The sequence below is a fragment of the Mus caroli genome, chromosome 15 (assembly GCF_900094665.2).
Source record: "Mus caroli chromosome 15, CAROLI_EIJ_v1.1, whole genome shotgun sequence".
In the NCBI taxonomy this organism is placed as follows: domain Eukaryota; kingdom Metazoa; phylum Chordata; class Mammalia; order Rodentia; family Muridae; genus Mus; species Mus caroli.
In genome coordinates this window covers 73665596-73679459 of record NC_034584.1, presented here as the reverse complement: position 1 = coordinate 73679459, position 13864 = coordinate 73665596, and the positions used below count along the sequence as shown (strand labels likewise).

Sequence of the window (13864 nt, the reverse complement as noted above, 5' to 3'; positions counted from 1 at the left end):
GTTGTCTGATTATGTAAAAACCTTTGGCAGGATTTTGTCATAGAAGGGACGTCACCACTCTGAGACACAGTAATCAGATTTCCTAGCTGAAAAACCAAGAGAAAGCACTTTGTGAGATTAGTTCAGAGGTGCCCCGACCACACTGCGACCACACTGCCGTGCTTGCAGTGGGGAGGCTGTGTCAGGATCGGTCTGGATTACAGTGGAGGAAAGGCTAGGTACACTGGAGCTGCAGGCCTGGAGAGCATACAACGTCAGCAGGCTTTGTGCAGATTCCTTAACCCATAGGAATACCACAACCTCCTAAAATCACACCGTGCTGTTGAGAATCACATAAAGGGCTTAGAAAACCTGCACAGTAAACCAAAGCCAAGCTAGATGTGGTTCCTACAGCACTGCCCCAATTCTCAGGAGGTGGTTTTTCAGGTAGGAGATTGAATTGAGGTTTCTCAGAGGCAGGCAATTCTGAGTTTCAAGTCAGTATGGTCAACATAGATCCCATTTCTAAAGAAAAACAAAAGGCCAGTATTGAGTAGCAAGACTGCAGGGCTCGAAAAGAAGAGCTAACGTTGGATCTATTATCAGAGACTCTGCTGTTACTTAAATAAGCCAGACAGTGGCAGCGCGTGCCTTTAATTCCAGCACTTGGGGAGGCAGAGGCAGGCAGATTTCTGAGTTCAAGGCCAGCCTGGTCTACCGAGAGTTCCAGGGCTATATAGAGAAACCCTGCCTTAAAAAACTAAAATAAATGTCTTTACTAGGTGTGCATGCCCATGATCCCTCAGCACTCAGGAGGACCAAGTTGAAAGCTAGCCTGGGCTCTGGAGAGATTCCACCCCCAATAAAAACAAGAATATGATAACAAGCTCTACTTGCAAACCTTCTCTTTCTCAAGACTATAAGGCAAACATACAAAAAACAGGTTATAAATACAGTATAGTCTGCATATCCAGAGTCTGGCCTGCACTTTCTGTGGAGGGAGTCTTGAATTTGGGGCAATAATCACTATGTTCAGTAATGTTCTCTTTCCCTTTTGGAAACTTCACTAAGCAGGCATTGGTGACTCCTGCCTTTAATCCTAGCACCTGGAAAGCAGAGGTAGGCAGGTCTGAGTTCTCAGCCAGCTCTGGTCTACAAATTAAGTTCCAGGACAGCCAAGGCTACACAAAGAAACAGTCTTGAAAAAAAATTAAAACAAACAAAAAGCATACCATACACACAAGGAAAAGAAGAGAAAGCTTTTTGAGGTCAGCCTGGTCTATGAAATGAGGTTGAAACAGAGATGCTGGCTTAAGCAAGAGGAAATTTGGCAGGCAGTGTTCTTGGCTTTCTAAAACAACCTAGGTGTGAAATACTACCACAAACACAGCAACAACACTTTCAGTTTGAGTTCTTTTAATATTTAAATACAAAAAGTGAGCGCTGACTTCTTTTTTATACATACGCAGGTCTAAGAGTCAAACTCTGCAGAGGAAATGAGTGCCTGCTCTGCCCAGTCCCCCTCTGGCTAAAGCTACAGCCAGCCTCCCTTCTCTCTGGCACACACAGGGATTCCTGGTGACTTCTGTACTACAGGTATAATGGATTTTGTCAGTGCCACAGTGCTTACATGTCCTAGACATTTCCATTTAAAAAAAAAGTCCTTATGGTCAGGGGTGCTTCCTTCTTTCCCACAATGGGCGCGTAAGAACTTCCTTAGGAGCAATTTACTAGAGAGTGGGCTAGCCTTCCACATGGCTGTACTCCAGCATCGGAGTGAGAACAGGAAGCAAGTGAGGGACTTCATTATGTAGGTAGGGCACAGGTGTACCTGGGGTCTCTCCATGAGAAACGGAGAAAGTTCCCACTATGTTCAAATAGATCGATGTGCCAAGGTTAAAAAAAAGAATAAAAAGTTCAAACAATCAGCAGTTCAAACACAAATGAATTTCAAAGTTCTCCCACAAGGACAAATACCGAAGGAAGGATCTAGATCTTTCCAGGAAGTGGAGGTAGAGCCCCTGGCATTCCTCCTGACAGCCCTGTGTTAGGCCCTAAAAGTATCTGGAAAAGAAAAAAATAAGACTGTTAAGACACTGCATAGTTCCAGTCGGTCCCTTTTGTCACACGAGGGGCAGGCAAATTCTATACTGCCAAGCACCTGAAAGTACAGGGACCTGCTCCCACTTGGGGTTAAGTGCCAATCTCCTTGGGGCTCTGCCGCTGGCCCACAGCCAAGAAGAACATGTGCTCACCTGCCGCTGCTGCAGTTGCTGCTGTTGCTCCATCTGCAACTTTTCTGTCTCAAAGACAACGGGAAGAACCAGGATCATGAAGGAAGTGGTCCCAATCCACAAAGCTGCCCTGGAAAATCTGCAAAGGGAAAGAGTGGATGTGGAGTCATGAAAAGGAAAGCCGGCACTCTAGCAGGACCGAACCTGGGACAGGACTTGCAGTACGGCCCTCGATCGTCTAAAAGCGTACCCTACCCAATTCCTTGCCTCCAGAGTCCTAGCAGAGGCAAGAGGAGCAGTAATTACCTAGCGATACAGTGCATTCTCATAAGCCTCGTATATACGTAACCTTAGTCTCATAACGACCCCGCCAGGCTAAGAACTCCCTTCTGCAGAAGACCAACCACACTCGGGGTATGACAATGAATCCAAGGTCACTCAAACTCTGCTCTGCGACTCCCGAGGCCCGGTGTCCTTTGACAGCACCCGTCACCCGTCCATGCCCGCTCCCGGTGGCTCTCCGTCGGCTCTTTTACCTGTACATCTTCTGAGCCACGAAGAGCGAGAGATCAAAGGTGGCTCCGGCGGCTGACCGAACCCTCTCGGGAAACATCTCCGTCAGACCCCAGAGTCTCTCCGATAAGGTCTCGTCTAGCTGTGGTGGAGGAGGCGTGGGTCGTCGGTGAAGCGGCAGCAACACCGCAGCCGCCGAGCCCCGGGCCTGGCCCTTCCCTGCCGCGCGGAGAAGCCGCCCTTTTGGCTCGCAGCGTCCACGCCCCAACCGCCCGCTCCCGCCCCGCTCCCCGCCAGCCCTAGCACCTCGTCGTCGTCATCTTCTTCCAGCTCCTCCTCGGCTTTCTCTGCCTCGGCTTTCGGGAGTAATTCTTCGGGGGACAGAGGCTCCCCAGCACCGGCTGCAGCGACGGCGGCGGCCATGGCTGTAGGACACCGGAAGCGGAAGAGAGCAGGCGAGAGCAGCCCACCCCTGGACAGAGCGTCTTCCGGAAGCGAGCCGGGCTGGCTAGAGAGAAAGGGTTGGCGTCTCCTCCAGCTCGCCCCCTTGGTGTCGCCAGCCTCTTAATTTCAACTGACTGGAAGAGCATGTTCAGGGAGAGATGGGGGTGCTTCTCAGCTATTCTGTGCAGTTGGGTCTGGGCTTGGCTCCGAAACTGCATATTTTAGAGAGATCTGGTTTTTGTTTGTTTGTTTGTTTGTTTATTTTTTGAGACCATGTTTCTCTGTGTAGCCCTGGGCTGTCCTGGAATTCTCTCTGTAGACCTCAAACTCAGAGATCCACCTGCTACTGCCTCCGAGTGCTGGGGTTAAAGTCGTGCACCACCACAAATGAGCAATACCTCTCTTATAGATGGGCCTATGTAGCCCACCCTGGCCTCAAACTTATAGAAATATGACTTCTGCCGGACAGTGGTGGTGCACGCCTTTAATCCCAGCACTTGGGAGGCAGAGGCAGGAGGATTTCTGAATTCAAGGCCAGCCTGGACTACAGAGTGAGTTCCAGGAGAGCCAAGGCTACACAGAGAAACCCTGTCTCGGAAAACCAAAACCAAGCAAGCAAGCAAACAAACAAAAATAAAACAAGAAATATGACTTCCCGGGCCTCCCCAGGGATTAAAAGATCTTGCATTGGTAGCCTAGGCTGGCCCCAGACCTCGCTTGCCTCAGCCTCCTGAGTGTAGGGATTATGAGTGTATGCCATTGCACTCAACAACAACGAATGTGTTAAATTTATTTTAAATGATATGTATGTGCACAAGAGTATGGGTGCGCTTGGAGGCCAGAGAGGTCTTTGCTCCCTGGAGCTGGAGGGAATACAGGCAGTCATGAAGCCACCTGACATGAATGTTGAGAATTGAATTTGGGTCTTTCAGAAGAACATTAAGTACTCTTTAAACGCTAAGCCATCTCTCTAGCCCCAGCAACACATAATTGGAAAAAACTCCATTATTTTTGAAAATTATACTTTTATGTGTGTATGTGCCTAGGTACACATATACCATGTTGTGCTTATGGAGGTCAGAGGACAACTTGCAGTTGATCCTCTCTGTAACAGGGCCCCAGTCCTTAGCACAACTGACTCTGTGATGGAAGTGCCGTTCAGACTGTAAATCTCAGCACATAGTATGATCAGCTAAAAATTAAAACAAAGGCCTAGTTCAGCAAAGTCCATAGTTCTGGGGAAGTCTCTAAACGTACTCACCTTGCTTTTTGGCTTCTGTAATTCTGTTTCTGGCTAACTGTTCAAGTATGTCAACCCAAAACATGGGTTTTTGTTTTTGTTGTTGTTGTTGTTGTGTGTGTGTATGTGCAAGCGTGTGCTTAAAAGCTCACTCTGAGAATGGCTTGCTAGGCTATACTGAGATCCTAAACACCGGCTAATAAAGATTTTCTATGGCTTAAAGCCCATGTCTACTCGGTCTTTTCTGGTGGATATTCGTAACACTTTTCAGGGTTTCTCTGTATATCCCTGGCTGTCCTGGAACTCACTTTGTAGACCAGGCTGGCCTCGAACTCAGAAATCCGCCTGCCGCTGCCTCTCGAGTGCTGGGATTAAAGGCGTGCGCCACCACGCCCGGCAGCAGCAACATCTTTAACCCACTGAACCATTTCATTCCGCCCACCCCTGGGCCCACACACACATTAAAAGCACGGTTTCATGTAGCCCAGGCTAGCCTTGAACTCATTTTGTGGATGACCTTGAGTTTCTGATCCTCCTGTCTCCACCTCATACTAAGGCCACAGGTGTGTCACCACACAGGAATCAAACCCAGGCCTTTATTCTACCAATTGAGCAACAAACATGATCTATTATTACTTTTTTTTTTTTTTAAGTTCCAGGCTTGGCTGTCCTGGAACTCTCTATGTAGACATTCAACGCACAGAAATTCACCTGCCTCTCCCTCCAAAGTGCTGGGATTAAACTCATGCAACATCATGCTCGGCTTATACGTGAGTTTAAAAGAGAGTCTGCTTAACAGTAAAAGGGTTTTCAACTATTGCAAAATTGCCAAGAGAAAGCCGGGCATGGTGGCGCACGCCTTTAATCCCAGGCAGAGGCAGGCGGATTTCTGAGTTCGAGGCCAGCCTGGTCCACAAAGTGAGTTCCAGGACAGCCAGAGCTATATAGAGAAACCCTGTCTCGAAAAAAAAAAAAAAAATTGCCAAGAGAGCAAACAGTGGAGTGGTGCAATGTCACCCTCAGACCACTAGGGGGTGGACAAGACGATCCAGAAAATCCTGAGCCCGGAGCAGAGGACTGACCAGGGCTATGGCAATGTTCAGCTCAAAATAAGTCCTTCACAGCACAGCCGCCCTACGACCTTCTGACTCCAGCACCCTGCTTAAGGTGCCAGTGTTGGCAGGGGAAGTCACATCATTTGGACATACAAGTGCACCCCGAGGCTCCAGCTATAGCTCCTTCCCTTCTAGCCCTCACCTCACTGGACCGGTTTCTTCAACTGAAAAACAGTACTAAAGTTGTCATGAGAATTAAACACAGTTGCACACTTTTATTCCCAGCACTCAGGAGGCAGAGGCAGGCACATCTCAAAGTTCTAGGCCAGCCTGGATCAGCAGAGTTAGTTTCGTCCAGACAGCAAAGGCTACACAAGAGAAACCTTGTCTTAAACAAACAAACAAACAAACAAAAAAGATACCCAGCATCAGCAGTGCTTAATAAATGGTTGCCAAAAAACAGTCAGTGGTCCTGACACAAGCAAACCCCATTATTCCATAATGTGTACCTATTTGATGTATCTGAATCCTTTCCTGGTTTCTTCAGGATTAAGCGCTAGCAGGATGACTCATGGGTAAGAACACAAGTCACTAAGCCTGACAACCTGAGTTTGATCCTTAGGACCCACATGGGACAAAGAAAACTGACTCCTGACATTGTCCTCTGACCTCCACATCAAGCAGTAGGACACACACAACCTACTTCATAGAAACAGAAAATGTCGGAGTTAAAGGGGAGAAAAGTGGATCTCCAGGCCTGGCCCTTGAAAGATCGTGAGCTGCAATTCTCTACTATGCTCTTGTTCACCCCCTGCAGCGTTCTGCTGGCTTGTAGAAGAGGCTTTAAGCTACAGCCTCGGTGTAGATGCCTCTGCCACTGTGGGCTGGGATTCAGGCCTCCACGGTTTGCCCTATCATCTACAGCAGTTTCCAAACTAAAGGGTGTGTTGTCATGCTGGCTACAATTACGTGCCTTGACAGGGCTGAGCTGTGGAGATGTGAAATGTGTCTTTGACCTCAGCAGTGGGCTGCAGGGCTGGGGGGTTGCATGCCAGGGACTGAGCCCACTGCCGGGCTCAGTACCAAATCAGGAGGAGGTAACCAAAGTAGCGGTCCTCGGGTTAATGCTCTGGCTTCATGTCTATCTACCCGTGTTCCCTGCTGGACTCTGAGAACTGGATTCCTCTCTGGCTACAGGAGGCTGGTTCACACTAACCTGGGCACCGCCTTTCACTTCTTACCAGCTAGTGGGCACCGGTGCCACCTCAAGGATGCAGGAAAACAGAGGAAGTGGAACAGGAAGTCACCATTTCTCTTCCAGGGTGGTTCCCTCTTCAAGGTGCCGTTCTCCCAGTCCTGTCTTTTTGTGGAGCAACACCAACTTTGAACCCAGGGTCTGGTTACTTTTGAGGAAGCTACATTATTTTTTTGTTGTTGTTGATGTTGATCTATTTTTGCTACACAGAGATTATTGAACACAGTTTAATAAAAATAGAGTAAATTACAATGTGCTGTGGAAGGCTGGAGCTTGCTGCTGGGAAGCTAATGCCAGAAGAGGCTGTGGATTTGGGGATGAGGGCTCTTTAAAGGCAGAGAGATTACGGCTGGGGGTTCTGGAGGGCTGGGGTGCAGACAACCCAGAGCCACTTACTCGGCACCCTCACACGAAGTGCTCTCTGGGAGGAGTGCCAAACCCCAGACACCAGTGTCAAGAGGTGAGCTGCCAGCCGTCTGAATACGGTGATTCTGAGACACAGGTAGTTACATGCTGTCACTTGCCGACAGCATCCAAGGCTCATTATTTCTAGACCTTCCTGGGTATGTTTTAGATTGACACCCTGGGTAGACCTGGGGTCTTGGCTATGGCCCTGGCCTGGCACCTTGGGTTCTTCCATCCTGTGTCTCCTCCCTATCCCCTGTCCAAGGGAGCCAGGGCCTGTTAATGCTCTCCCCTAGGGCAAGTCTGCTAATCTGACGGGAAATCAAAGGGCTCTGCCACATCCTCCTCCCCAGGTCACTGGGCTCTTTCCAGTCCCCTATCGAGTGTTGCCAGGCTCTCTTCACTTCCTCCTGCGGTTGGTAACCTTCAGTTCATCCAGCTCTTTGTCCTTTAGGTGGGACTCAGCAGTGGTTTCTGAAAGCTGGAAGTAAGAGCATCGGATTGTTACAAAGAAAGCTACGTCCAGGCCCCGCTGCAGACGTGCGCAGCGGCTGTGCACCAAGGAAATCTACCAGTCCTCACCCAGCTAAGCCTTGGCAGCCGGAGGGATTGCTCCTCCTCGTGCCTCTAGCACATCTACACAGCTGTATGGCATACCATGTGTGAAGGACAGAAACACACATGCTGGGTACGCTGCAGTTCAGATATTATAAATCTGCACCGTCTAGTCTCGTGTAATGCTATTAAAAAAAATGGGGGAGGGGGATGGGATGTTCTAAAACTACTTCTCCTTTCCTCATCAGTATCTTTTGACTTGGGTTTACAGTAGAAGGGGGCAGACACTGAACATGAAGACAGAGGGAGGGCGGGCGGGCGGGCGGGCGGGTGGGCAGTCTCTGCTCTCAGAGCGCGTTTCACTTGTTATTAGGTCCAAGAGGAAGGTGCTACTCTGATGCCAGTTGTCTTGCTGGAGCGATGAGGTCACAGAGTAGGTAGCCAGTGGGGCAAAGAAGCTGCCCACCAGCTCCCTCATGCCTGTCCCCCCCTGCACACACACTGCCAGGCCCAGCAGACACAGGAGACTGATATTAATTTGGTATGTGCCCTTCGCAGGCCTGCACTGGGCACTGATTCAGCTGATCTGAGGCAGGGTGTTCCCAAACTCGAGCAGACACCCCCACCACCTGGGATGCCTTCGTCCAATCTCCATTCTTGCCACTATCCTGGGCATCGTCGGAGAGACCCTCTCCGCTGTCTAGACCTCTTCTGTGCGGCTATCAGACACTGCTTGGACTAAAGGGGTACCCTTACCACGGGTACGGGGACTGTGGGTACTGTAATACATCCCTGCTCCAGCCTTTGGTGGTAAGGTTGGCTTTTATATTTGTGTGTGGATACCCAGGAAACAGACCCGGAAAGTAGGCCCTGGGGAAATCAGTTGGATGGCTAGACTCAAGGTAGGACTTCCCTAAAGGAGAAACCTAGGCGTCTCTGGGGATTTCTCCCTCACCATGTCCAGCAGAATGTCCACTTTCAGCCTCAGGAGATTGTTTTCTTCTTCCAACTGTTGGTTTCGTTTGCGCAGGCGCTGAGTTTCCCTCCGGTCCACACCCCCACTAATCACTGAGTCTAGAGGACACAAAACAGGAGTGAAAGGAGTCTTCCTTCTGCCAGCCTGACTGACAAAACATCCGAAGGGCCACTCACCTGCCACCCACTGGCCGTTTTCAAACTTCAGGCTCTGGCCTGCCAGGTTCATGGTGGGAGTTCCATAGTCGAGCCCCAGCTCCAGCTCCCGAGTTGACCGATCTAACTGTGGTGAGACACCAGGAAGCCACAGAACAAGAGATACATCAGAAGGAGAGATGACGCTCCAGCTTCTCCACCAGTTCTAGACCCAACAACTCGGGCATCTCTCCTCCCACCAGGCCTTAGCACCTTTAGAGACACATTTTTTTTTTTTTTTGAGACAGGGTCTCACTATGCAGCCCTGGCTATCCTGGCTGTCACTATGTGGACCTGACCAGCCTCAAACGCACAGAGATCTGCCTCCCAAGTGTGGGGATTAAAGGCGTGTGCCACTGTCCCTTCATAAATTGAGTATTTTTTTACATCTACTTGACAGTTCAGAGAATCCCACCATGCATTTTTACATATGTAATCATACTTGGTTTTAATTCATTCTCCTCCTCTTCTGTGTATATTTATAATTCAAAGAAACTTGTAAGTTGTCCTTTGCTTAATATGGAAGCACAAGAGCCGGGTGTGGTGGCGCACGCCTTTAATCCCAGCACTCGGGAGGCAGAGGCAGGCGGATTTCTGAGTTCGAGGCCAGCCTGGTCTACAAAGNGAGCTCCAGGACAGCCAGAGCTANAAAGAGGAACCCTGTCTCGAAAAACCAAAAAAAAAAAAAAAATGGAAGCACAAAATCCTAACAGTTCCTGGTAGGACTTGTCTAATGTCCTGCAGTCTAATTTCTGTATTCTTTGACAGAACTCATCAAACACTCCCCAAGTCAGGCCTGACTCCTGTGCATTCTGATAGGAGGAGTATGACCAGCTCTGCCAGAGAGAATCCTCCAACCCTGAGAGGAGACGTGAACAGCTTGACAAGCTGGTTGTGTGCACACGGGCAGGCAGGCGTGCATGTGTGCATGTGTGTGTGTGCATGTGTGGGTAGAAAGAGAGAAAAAGACAGAGACGAACTCCTTCAAGTGTATGCTGAAATGTCCTTTGCTTGTTTAGGACTCCATTGAGCACCCTATTTAAAGTGACAACTCTCTTTCCACATCACTCTCCTTGTTAAAATGTCTGCCCACACAACAGATGCTGGGATTTGGTTATCCCTGGCCCCTCGCCTCCTCTTTTTTTTTTTTTCTGTTTCTGGGGCTTGAACCTTGGGACTTGAATATACTTCCACGGACATATATCTCTTACTGTGTGTGTGTGTGTGTGTGTGCGCACAGGAGTGTTCATGTGTGTGCAGGTGAATGTTTGCACACATGTGTGGAGGCCAGAGGACGTGCGCTCGGCTGTCATTACTCAGGTACTATCTACAGTTTGAAAACAATTTCAGGCTAGGAATGGTCGCCACACATCTCTAACCCCAATACTCAGGAGGCAGAGGCAGCTCAATCTACAGACGAAGGTCCGGGACATCTAGGGCTACATGGAGAGACCCTGTCTCAACTCTGCCCCCCACAACAATAAAGAAGTCAGCATTTAGGTATCAGCTCTCATGATGATATTTTCAAACAGAGGCGTGCTGTATTGCGCTGGGGGTAGGGTCTCTTTTTCCCTCCCCTCTGCATTTTCCATAGTAACCACCTTCTTCCTGGTCACCCCACCCCCACCCCACCCCTTCTTCAGCACCTATGCTGAGGGGCTTTCACTGTCTTGAAGCTCATGAAGTAGGCTGGCTGGCTGGCCGGCCAGTGAGTCCCAAGAGCCTCTTGTCCTCAGCCTGGTGTCTTCTTCCTATGCACTGCCCCCCACTCATGGGCCACAGTACCCAGAGTTTTATTTTATTAGATTTTTTTAAATTAGGTTTTTGTGTGAGTGCGTGTGTGTGTGTGTGTGTGTGTGTGTGTGTGTATGTATACACTGCATGCATGTCCGGTGCCTGTGGAGCTCAGAAGACACTGGGTTCCTGGTCCTGAAGTCATGGATGGTTGTGAAGCACCAGGTCGGTGCTGGGAATCTGACCTCCGTCCTCTTCAAGAACTGCAAGTGCTATTAACCACTGAGCTGTCTTTTCAGCCCATGCCCAGATTTTAAAAGTGTTCTAGGGATTAAACTTAGGTCTTCACATCCCTCCCCTGAGCCATCTCCTCATTCCCCAGAAACTCCTTTTTTTAAAATACTATCAATTTTCAGAGGGTCTTGTTGTGGTGTCCTGGCTGGCCTTGAACTTGTAATCCTGGCTCAGCCTCTCAAGCAGCTGGAATTATAGACCTGTACCACCAAGCTAGGTCCCTCTTTTCCTTACTCAGCACCTAAAAGGTTGGTGGATACACAGAGTTATCAATTGGCTGCTATGAAATTGATGACTAGAGAAGATGCCTCTGGGCAGGCAGAGCAACAGGCATAGAGCAGCAGGCATAGCCTTACAGGCTCTTGTAAGGATGGGTGGCCCAAGCAAAAGGTGCACAGAGGACACGGCTATGAGGTACCTTATGTGCCTTCCTCAGGACCTGAGCCACTGTCCTGGAATAACAGGATGCTGTTAAGCCCCCTGGGGGATAGAGAGATGGTTCAAAGGTTAAAAGCACTGGCAGCTCTTCCAAAGGTCCTGAGTTCATATCCAGCCACCACATGGTGGCTCACACCCATTCTATGATGAATACTGGTGCCTTCTTCTGACCTGATGGCATACATGCAGGCAGAATGCTGCACACATAATAAATACATACATCTTAAAAAGACTCTGTGCACCATGTTTTGTGTTTCCTTATCCCAGCACTTGTCTGTGATGTCCTGCAAATACTGCAAGGAGGGTGAGCTTCGAGTCACTCTCAGACAGTAGCATTAGAAGCACACTGCTGCCTTTAGGACAAGGGTTGTCCCAGTGAGAGTACCCAGTGCATCTCTGTCGCCGGTGTCTGGAAGGAGGCTTGAAGCCCAAGGCATGGAGAACTAAGATCCCAGACTGTTTATCCCTGGCCTTAGCGGGGCTGCCGTCATGATCCTAACTGGGGACTAGAGGCAATGGACTCACAGCCTTTAAAGCTGGGGTGATGCTTGCTACCTAACCCACAGACCTGTAAAGACTTGGCTCATCTGCACAAATGTCATGTGGGAAAGGGACAAAGAGACGAGGGTCTATCATCTCTTGGTGTGAAAGACACAGCAGTAGCACCCAGATGTAAGGGCAGGAATATGGTGGGAACAAAGGACCAGGTTTGTGGTCACAGATGCTGAAAGGCTTGTGTGCGTGGACCTGTGTCTACATCTCATAGCTAGGAATGGCTTTATTATGTATTTTCTAAGCGCAGGCCGTGCATTCAGGGGGGCTCCATGTTGCCTTTGGAAAGTTACCTTTGTCCCAGTGCTGTCATGGCCCCAGATGTTTTTGGACCCCCCTCTTTCAGAATTGTTATTATCCTTTCAAATGTCACTAACGGTGACAAGTCAACATCTTTTGTGAATCTCCGAAATAAACTTGATTTTTTTTTCTGAGTTTTTTTTTTTTTTGTGTGTGTGGGGGGGCAGTGTGTGGGGTGTACACCATTAATCCCAACACTTCCGAGGCAGGAGCAGGCGGATCTCTGTGAGTTTGAAGCCATCTTGGTCTACACAGCAAGTTCCAGGACAGCCAGGGTTACACAGAGACTCCATTCTCAAAACAACTGAGGATTGATTTTTCTTCTATGTGTAGGGGTGCTCTGCCATCATGTATGTCTGTGAACCTTGTAAGTGCAGTGCCAGTAGAGGCCAGCAGAGGGCGGTGGATCCCCTGGGACAGTAGCTACAGATGGTTGTGAGCCATCCTTGTCCGGACTGGGAACCCAACCCAGGTCCTCTGCAAGAGCAACAAGTACCCTTGTTGGCTGAGCCATCTCTCAGGGCCCCGAACTTGACCTTATTTTACTTTACTTTTGGAGACAGAGTCTCTCCCTGAACCCTGGATGCCCTGGAACTCTATAGACCAGGCTAGCCCTGAACTCACAGAGATCCCCCAGCCTCTACCTCTTGATTGCTGAGAGTAGAGGTATACCACTACACCCAGCTTGGATTTGATCTTTAAACATGACTGAAATGAATTATCTGAACTAAAATGGAAGCCAGACTGGATACCACCACCTGGGACCCTATCACAAGGAGGCTGCCTGTCATAGTAGGTCCTTGAATAAACTCCAGTAGTAGTTCCTATGCAGGAATTCAGACTTGACTAATAATATAAACCCCGAGGATGCCCTCCCACAGAGTCACCTCTCCACCCAGAGACCACTCCCGAGACCCAGTCTGCACTCACAGAATGTAGGTTGGAGAGAGAGGCCGACTTCCGAGGAGGGGTCTTCTTTGGGCTGAATATGCTGCCAAAGAGAGGCATCCCTGACTCAGTGAGGAAACTCCAGCCCTTCCGTCTCCTAGGGTCAAACAGATCAGCGACCTCATTTCACTGTTCTCTATCCATGAGAACATCTTACCCCTTGACGATTGCCAATTCCCGCAGTACCTACTGGGAAGAGTCATCCCTTTAGACAGAACAGCAGAAGAAGGCTTGAGGTCCTAATAGTTCTGGAAGGAGCTTCCATGCGCTGGGTGCTTCTTATGTGCCAGGCAGTGTAGGCTAAGGCCTTTGCATAAACCCATTTCACTCACAACTGCCCCTCGACATGCCTCTCCTAGTCACCCCATTTGGAAAGCCAAGGTCTTCGGTGGGAACGGGCACGGGAACCAAAGTTTGCGTGGCTTCACAGTGATGCTAACCTCAGGCAACTCTGTCACGAGTTGGCCTCGACAGCATCACAGTGTGGAACCCCGGGAGGAAATTTCTACCATTCCCGTCGGCCAGTAAGAGCATCACCAAGAACGGGAACTTCTGCCTAGACGGCATCCTAAAGCCATGAAGCGACACCCGGATTTCACTCCTGGATGCAGGGCGGTACTTATCACAGCCTGTGTGTCAAGTCACCCATCCTGAGAGGTGAAGTCTTTTTTTTTTTTTTTGGTTTTTCGAGACAGGGTTTCTCTGTGTAGCCCTGGCTGTCCTGGCACTCACTTTGTAGACCAGGCTG

General features: G+C 49.4%; 2 protein-coding genes across 2 annotated transcripts in view; both read right to left on the bottom strand.

Annotated features, from left to right (window-relative positions):
• Nucleotides 1-1378: 1378 nt before the first annotated feature.
• Tomm22 (translocase of outer mitochondrial membrane 22) lies at nucleotides 1379-3189 on the bottom strand. The gene is made up of 4 exons (XM_021183662.2): nucleotides 3033-3189; nucleotides 2750-2868; nucleotides 2235-2352; nucleotides 1379-2043 (listed from the first exon to the last, which is right to left on the bottom strand). Exons 1-4 carry the CDS (start codon nucleotides 3147-3149, stop codon nucleotides 1969-1971), a joined length of 429 nt encoding a protein of 142 aa, XP_021039321.1. The 5' UTR covers nucleotides 3150-3189; the 3' UTR covers nucleotides 1379-1968.
• Nucleotides 3190-6933: 3744 nt separating this feature from the next.
• The window catches only part of Cby1 (chibby family member 1, beta catenin antagonist), an 8846-nt gene continuing 1915 nt past the window's right edge, over nucleotides 6934-13864 (bottom strand). Inside the window, exons 2-5 of the mRNA XM_021183862.1 lie at nucleotides 13099-13213; nucleotides 8833-8938; nucleotides 8636-8754; nucleotides 6934-7606 (exon numbers count right to left, since the gene is read on the bottom strand). Coding sequence (XP_021039521.1) covers nucleotides 7526-7606; nucleotides 8636-8754; nucleotides 8833-8938; nucleotides 13099-13176 — 384 coding nt within the window. The 5' untranslated portion in view covers nucleotides 13177-13213 and the 3' untranslated portion in view covers nucleotides 6934-7525. The remainder of the gene's footprint in view (nucleotides 7607-8635; nucleotides 8755-8832; nucleotides 8939-13098; nucleotides 13214-13864) is intronic.

Bases quoted from the DNA above. Each gene is read 5' to 3' on its own strand.
- Tomm22 (XM_021183662.2), bottom strand. From the start codon at position 3,149: ATGGCCGCCGCCGTCGCTGCAGCCGGTGCTGGGGAGCCTCTGTCCCCC. The intron at 2,869-3,032 runs GTGCTAGGGCTG...CCTCCACCACAG, and splicing joins AAGAAGATGACGACGACGAG to CTAGACGAGACCTTATCGGA. The intron at 2,044-2,234 runs GTGAGCACATGT...TTTCTTTTCCAG, and splicing joins AGCAACTGCAGCAGCGGCAG to ATACTTTTAGGGCCTAACAC.